Here is an 8280-nt window from a genome sequence, read left to right on the forward strand (position 1 = left end):
CTCTCTGTCTCACACGCACTGTGATAACGCAGAGTGCGTGGCTGTAAATTGATTTTACGGCGCCGCCCGTGTCCAAGCCCCAGGCCTCAAACCACAGTCATCTCTCTAACCATTCAGCTTGTCTAAATTATGCAAAAGACAAGTGAAAATTTGCGTTAAGCGGAGTTTTTCCACAGTCGCAGCTAACCTCACTCCCCTCTCTCACTCACTCACTCTCTCACACGATCTGTTTTAGAGATGGGCCATCAGTCGGGCTTTTAAGGCATGCAACAACATTTGCACATGGCATAAATATTACAACAAATATTTAAAGTTTTAGCTATGAGCTTAAATATAATTGTTTACTTTAATTTAATTTTGCTATATTTTTTTTAACACATTTAAATAATGTTTTCTTTCTCGGACACTCACGAAACAAGTGCAGAGATCGAGCACGAAGCAAATCCCCGATCCATTCGCATCTCTAAGCTGTTCGGTTTCCTCTCTCTTTCCAGCAGACATCTCCCGCTGTCAATGGGGCATACCATGCATTATATAAAATCGGCTTGAGGGATTAGCATCGCGTACGTACCGACTAGATGTAATTAAAAGTGAAATTGTTTTGCCTGCCGAGCGGTCCTAACGAGTTTCCACCCCAACTAGAAAATGCAACTGCAGTTTTGCTCCGCGATATGATTGATGGATGAGTTTGAGTTTGTCATGCAAATTTCAACAGTACGAAGCGTTCCGTTCGTTCGTTCGTTGGTTCGTTCGGTGCACTGATGATGATGTTGTCTCTGGGGCAGGGACCGGGACCGAGACCGAGACCCCTCTTATCCTCTAACCAGCGAAACTGCAAACCATCTATAAGTCGCGTTTGGGGCTAACGAGCGGCGCGTGGTACCCAGTGGAAGTCTGGTTCGGTTTTTCTTAGCCATATTCTGATATCATAAATATGAAGCTGTTTTTATTAAAAATTGCCTGATGCCCGAGACCTGGCCTAAGCCACTGCCGCATGTGTGTGGCATATAAATTGCATTGCGCTGGAATTTTAATGACAGCCTTTGGAAATTAATCTAACGCGTTCGCCGGCAAGGCAGCCAGAAGAGACCAGAGCTCTGGCCCAGTCCCACATCAACATCTTGTTGGGAAACGAGTTTGGAAAAGTGTCGCAGATTGTCGTTGCTGTGGCTGCTATTGATTGTTAAGTGATTTGCTGGGCCTGGCTAGAGCTGAAGCCCTGCCACAGAGTTGCGACTGGCGGCTGGGTAGACACATGCAGATGCGGTGGGTCTCTTCTGCACCAAAGTCCGATCGGTATCTGAGGAAATAAAGAAGCCACCGGCTGTGGATGCGGCGGCTTTCACTTGTCCCGCATTTGCATGGAAATTCCGCGCCAATTTCAGCGCAATTAATCGCACAGCCGAGTCCGATCTAGAGACGCCCCCAACCTGGATCCCCATCCTGGCAGCAAGAAAAAAACCAACAAACCAGTTGCTGCTCATTTGCATGGCGGCTTAATTAAAACAGTCTGTGGGTGGGTGGATGGGTTCGTTGGTGGCTTGCCGTCATCCACTGCCAGGCTTTCTCTCTCTCTCTTCCTCTCCCCCTTTCTGTGGCAGCCACCACTCGTCTTTATTTATGTGAAAATTTCGTGGCACATCTGCCCGGCCCCCATTTAGTCAACGGCAAAATATACTCGCTCATAATTTAGTCAACGGCAGGAGGAAGAAAAAAACGCAGACAACGCGAAAACTTTCATGGCCAAAACGGTGGCAAGAGTGGGCGAGCAGCCATGTGTCAGTCATGGGAAAAGCGGAATCTCTCCGCCGATGGAGCTGGCTGATTGAGTACACTAATTTCCAGAAGAGGAGAGGTGGTTGAGGTGCACCTTGCCAACGGCCTCTGCGCAGAATTTTAATTTTCAATGAAGCGATTTATATAAACAAATAAACAAAAAACAATGAAATTAAATAAAAAAGGGTATGAAAAAATGTTAATATTTCAGTTGTAGATTTATTTAAGTAACTGTCGAGGCATTTCTTACACTTTTATATATTTTCTGCCGACCGTTTCGACCCACATATGGCCACTTGAATGGTTATCAATAATAGAGCTAAAAATGTAACAAAATTCGATTGCTCAATGTAATTAGCTGTATGGAAATTGTCATACGTTGGTTAACCTTGCAGAGCAGCTGAATGATATGCAAGATTATCTAGTGCAGCGCATTCCGCTTGATAAATAAATACGAATCGAGTACCTTTACCCGTCCAGACAAGCATCTTGTCAGGGGATGGCTAATAGATCGACCATCGTTAATGTGACAATTGAAATGCTTTCAGTTTTGTTTCGGTTTTTTTTTTTTGATACAGGCCAGAACGAATTCGGTGGCAACAAGTAGAGGAAATAGCCCGAAAGCCGAACAACGGCAGCAACAGGAACAGCGACAACGACAACGACGACAACGACTGAAAACGTTGTCAATTGATTTTCTGCACTATTTCAATTTGACCTGGCCTCAAAGCAACGGTAGCCGGAGGATTGGTTTTGCTTGATGCCGGAGTTCCAGAGTTGCCGAATCGCAGAGACAGTGCAAAATGAAACGAATTAACAATTTGATGTAACTGTGATTTTTTTGTTGTCTTTGCTTTTGCTTTTGTTTTTTGTTTCGTTTTGGCCACAGTCGCTCGCACACGCCCTCAACGAAGCGAATTCAAAAGAAATGCTTATCGTGCTTCAAAGAAATCCAGGCAACGGCAATGGCAACGACTGGCCAGCCACAAAACATGAAATTGAAAATGCCAAACGCTCCGTACCCATACCCCTACCTTTACCACTACCCTACCCCGCAACAGATCGACAATGTAGAGCTTATAGTAAAACTGTAACGAAACCCGATTGAACCCGCCATGGGTGGCGGTGGCTTTGGCTGTGCCTTTTGCCAGAGCCCACAAAATATAACAAGTAAGAACAATATGGTCGACCTTTCGACTATGGGATACCCGCTAATTGGACGCTATCTTTTATAGATTGTGAATATTTGTTTACGGATACAAGGAAGACTTTGAAATCGCTCCAATTTCACACTGAAACTGGACATATCATCACGAACCATTGATCTGTAAAGATGGCTTCACGCATCTTCTGTTGCAAATAATACGATATACCTCTATGTGATCTACGAATGCCGGGTATTACAACAGCAAACGGCGGACCTGAACCTGGGGACATGGACAATAACATGTACGAAAAAATTTCATTGCTGGTGCTTTTGCTGCTATTTTTTGTTTCTTTGCTCTATGGCGGCCGGCCACGATCCCGATCCGGGCCGTGGCCGAGCGAAAAAATCTCTGTCAAAAAATCGCTGGCGGGCAGCTGCAAGGCCCTGCCCAAGCACATCCTCACGAGGCAACACCACCACCAACAACTGGAGGAACAACAGCAACAGCAGCAACATCGACGACTACGACAACAGCAGCGACAACAAAAGGCCGAAAAAAAAAAGAAATAATTAATATGCCTCAAAATATCCCGGCCAGGTTTTATGACAGGCGGCAGGGTTTCGAAGGGAGACTGGGTGGGGGTGAGGATTGGGGACAGGGGACAGGGGACAGGAACTGGGACTAGGGGATTCATGCAGCTGCAACTCGGATGCTGGCCGCTGGACGCCGTTGGCGGCAGGAGCTGTAGCTGGAGCTGGAGCAGCAGTTTAACTAACGGCTTCTGTGCTTGTTGTGCTGCCGTTTCCGCATCTCGGTGTCGCCTCAGAATGTGCACGATTTTCCCTCAGATTCAATTTCAAGTGCAGCAGTGGCAGTGGCAGTGGCAGCAATAGTTGCTACAGCTGCAACTTCAACTGCAACAACAACAACAGAGACAGAGACAGCAGCAGCAGCAGCAAGCGCCGCTATTAAGTCGACGACAACAACAAGCAATAACCCTAACCGATGGAGCCGCCAGCGGTGCTCGTCGGTGTTTTGCCTGCTTGCCACTGTCTGCCGCCGCTCTTCTTGCTGAGATTTCTATCTTTGATCTCTTACTCCACATGGAGCAGTCTCCATGGTAGCAGCAGCAGAAGCAGCAGCAGCCTTTTGCCGCATTATGTGGCAGGGCCAGCCAGTGCTGTCTTCTTGTTAAATTGCTCATTTAAACCATAACGAAATGGTCCGTGTGCTGCGGGGTCTAGTCTGCTTCGATCTGCTCCAGAGCATGTGCCTTCCTAGAACTGGCCTCGGCACTTGTCTCTCTCCCTCTCTGGCTTCTAGTTCCCCCTCTCCGTTCCAGATGGCAGTGCAAATTGCTTGGAGTCATGTTGCCAAAGGCATTTTTAATTAGCATCCAGCGGAAATTAGTGGCCCAACCTCAGAGAGGGACCTGTTCCAGGCCCCGAATAGATTTGTCAGCTCAGATCCCCTCCCATCAAATGTGAGCATTTTGCGATTTGCGTCATAAGCCTGCCGTCAACATAAATTACAGTCTCTGGGTATTGGAATTTATCGGTGACATTGCGATAACGAGCATTGTCCGAGATCGCGGCTGGGCCCCCCGACAGCATCTCAAGTGGCCACGACACACGCAATTATATTTGATATTTTTATGGCATACGAGTACGGGTATTATTATGTGTTTTTGCTCACGGCTCTCCCTGAATTCAACAGATCTGCAGCAGGCAGGGTAGTGTCATGTTGACATAGAAAGCTGACAGAGACAATAAGCTCAAAGTTTAGCGTTTTTTTGTCTAGCTTATAATGAAAGAATTTGTCCATAATTAAGAAGATTGCTTAGGGATGTGGAAAGCTTCGGCTCAGAGATAGGTAAGAGCTGACAACCAGCTTAGGTATCCAATAGCTTACTTTATTGGCTTCAAATATCTGCATATCTGTGCACAGCAATTGCCAAATTGATGTCACAAATTCCAATCATAAATCAAGCAAATTATTATTATTTTTATTATTATTGGCCGGCAGCACAGCTGTGACAACGATAGCGGGAACGGGAACATGTGTATGTGTATGAGCCACATATAGAGATATCTTTGAACTACAGATCGTAGAACAAGCCTGCCTTTCCTTCTCCTCTCGGAAAAGACCATAAATCATGACAATACCCCAAAGCCGGCATCCCCATCGACATTGCCACAGACACAGCCATCCTCCATGCTTCACTGGACAATCATAATAATCACAGCCGGCTGCCGCACCAGCAGCACCATCCAGAGAAACATCCAGCAGCAGTCGCAGCAGCAGGAAAAACAGCAACAAAAGCTACTTACTATGTCTATGTCAAGCCGATATGCAACTGATAAAAGAAAAACTGGCCAGCAAATATATAAAAAAAGGAGACAACTCGAGCCGCAGAAATACCCTAAGCTCTGAAAGGAGTATCGAAACATTTGGCTAAGCCAACCAGAATCCTGATAAATTGGTTGCTTATTTGCTAGACGAATATATGGTTGAAGATCTCTGGGGAATATTTGCTCAGTTTTGCTTTAAATTATTCTCAAAAAAGGGAAAATAAAGTGAGAAATTAAAGTCACTTCTGTCAATTAAATTATATTTTAAATAATGTGAAGATGGGGAACAAAGATCCGGTGCCAGATTTTGTAAGACAGGAACTTAGGAGTTTTCTTTTTGATAAGTTTAAGAGCAATATTCGCATGGCCATTTCTTCATGTAATTTAAGTCTTTGCGTCATCTGATGTCTGTTTAAGCGTATTTTATATTCGTTGTGACTGAACATCCACTGAGTTTTTCCTACCCATTGATTGTTTTCTTTGTTGCGCCTATTTTCCATCTCCATCTCCTGCTCCCCATCCCTGGCGGGCAGCAGGAAAATTGACAATTGCGCACCTGCTTCATTTTCCTCTGCTGCTGCTGCTGCTGCTGCTGTGGCGGCTACTTCTGCGGCTTGCGGCCAACAACAATGCCACTGCCAATGCCGCGCGGCCATCGTCTGGCTAATGGCATTTAACGGTCACCAAAATGCCCGCTGTGTAGCAGTAAACTTTCCAAAAACAACAACAAAAAAAACATCCAACCAACAAAAATAATAATAGAAAAATCGTAGAAATACAAAAAAGGCCGAAAAGAAAAACTATATATTTATGTGGCCATCGAAGGCTGGTTTATGGCTAATATCAATACGGATGCTCGCGTGCGCGCATTCAGATTTACATTGTAACGCAAGCAATTTGCATAATGCCTGGGATACATACAAACACCCAAATACACATTCATCTATCTGTGAACATGGCCATAAATATTTCATAAATTGCATAAACCAAAGGCTCGGATTGCGCATTGCGCATTTGCTCTAATTGTATGCTAATTCGGCCATGCCCCAAATAAATCAAAGAGGCCCCTGCCACCCTCCCCAGCCTGTGTACCCTCTCTGCATCGAGCTGCTTGAGTTATGAGTGGGTAGCCCTGCAGCTGGTCGGCATCCTTTGTTCGGAGGCTGGCCAAGTCCAGTCCTAATTAAAAACTGCTTATGGGGCCTATCAAACGGCCATCACTGGGCCAATTAAGCGCTGGCCAGCGCAAAATATAAGAAATAAGCCTCGACCTGACCAAAAGATCAATGAGTCGTTGATGAAGTTGTTTTGATAACAACAACAGGAGGAAGAGGAGGAGGAGGAGACGCTGCTGAGGCTATGGCCCTGCCTTAAAAAACGTGCGCAATTTATCTAAATCAGTGCAGGGAAAGAGAGCTCTAGCTTAACCTTCTCTCTCTCGCTCTCTCTTTTACTCTGACAATTGGCATGGCAGCAGCAGGCATGGCTTCTGCTTCTACTGGCCAAGATAACCATCATAAATGCATTGAAATGTCATTGCCAACTTGTGCTATCAGTCCATGGGCAAGCTCAGGGGCGAGCTACCCAAAAAAGAGACACAGCATCGATGGCGATAATAACAAGAAGTAAGGCCCCAAATCGATGGGCATGGGTTTGGCCGCGGACAGGCGCAGGTCAGTGGCAGGAACTGCCAGACAGAGAGCAGCAAGTGCCGTTACCCTTTATGCAATTACAAGTACGTGCAATTGCCACAGAGCTTAATTAGAAGCGCATAGAGGGGCAGCAGCCGGCACTTGACTGCCTCGCTGACTGACTGACTGCACTGACTGATGATTATTTATCACCGTCGTGAGTCGTGCGACAATGACACGAGATAGCCGCAGAGCGCCGAGCGGAGCAAAAGCCAGGAGACCAGAGGCAACATCGTTAGCAACATTTTGTCTGCAACAAGTGACTGACACAGCCCATGCCCCTATGCACTGATGGACAGCCTGGATGACGGACTGCCTGGTTGCCTGGCTGCCTAGCTGCCTGACTGGCTGGGCGCACTCAATCTTTCAATTTGAGGCTGCACTTCAATCGGTTCGGGGCCCTGTCATCATTTTGGTTCCTGACGTTCTGTGAGAACGAAATTAGTTTGCCATCAAAAGAGGTGCAGTGGAAAGCAGCACATTTCCACTGAATAAATGGTCTGGAAATATAAATATTGCAATGCTCAGGTTACGCTTTAAGGAAAACGCAAATGGCTGATCAATCACCTGCTGGTTAAGTATTATATTTCTAGCTATTTCACAGCTCTTGACACTACGAAAACTCTGGCTGTCAGTATCAAATTAAAGCTTGAACTATGCTCATATACTTAATTTTGTTGGCTCTTCTTAGTGCATTGCCAGAGCATGCGATGGAAGAAGATTATGCCAAATTATTTGTAGACTTCACCATTCGGCAAGGTGGGTTTTTAATTAGTATCTGATAACATGAATGGAGCCAGCAATGGTTTTCTTTTCAACCACAGAGAGTTGCCTGTTCCGACCCGTTTATGGCCGATGCAAGAAATTCCTAAAGGCATACGGCTACGATTTTGAGAACAATATCTGTGTGGAATTTGTCTACAGCGGCTGCGGAGGCAATACCAATCGCTTCAGCTCTGCGGATGAGTGTAAGAAATTATGCCTTGTGAACAGAAAGAACGAAATCAAAAATGTCAGAGACAAAGACCCATATCCGAGTCCAGACTTCGTACCGGTATGGCCGTAAGTTTCCGCTTAATTTTGGAATGTTACAAAAAAAAAACTATTAAATTTTTAACCATAAAAAACTATTATTTTTAAAGTGTACTCCTCTTATTGAAGTAAAATGTATATCCAAATGCTGTATTCCACTTGGATATACCTTCCAAAACGAATCGCTATATGGGTGCATGGCTAATCCCCAATTCATATCCAATTTGTTCTATGCGGAAGTGCTTTGTGGCAGTCAATGCAGCGGAACTAAACCATTAACGC

At 45.4% G+C, this 8280-nt stretch overlaps 1 protein-coding gene across 1 annotated transcript; it reads left to right on the top strand.

Moving 5' to 3' along the window:
• The first annotated feature begins 7613 nt into the window (after positions 1–7613).
• Positions 7614–8032, top strand: LOC117899513 (kunitz-type serine protease inhibitor Bi-KTI). Its single transcript, XM_034809565.1, has 2 exons — positions 7614–7725; positions 7791–8032. Exons 1-2 carry the CDS (start codon positions 7623–7625, stop codon positions 8030–8032), a joined length of 345 nt encoding a protein of 114 aa, XP_034665456.1. The 5' UTR covers positions 7614–7622.
• The last annotated feature ends 248 nt before the right edge of the window (positions 8033–8280 follow it).

The sequence above is a fragment of the Drosophila subobscura genome, chromosome O (genome assembly GCF_008121235.1).
Source record: "Drosophila subobscura isolate 14011-0131.10 chromosome O, UCBerk_Dsub_1.0, whole genome shotgun sequence".
Classification (NCBI taxonomy): Eukaryota; Metazoa; Arthropoda; class Insecta; order Diptera; family Drosophilidae; genus Drosophila; species Drosophila subobscura.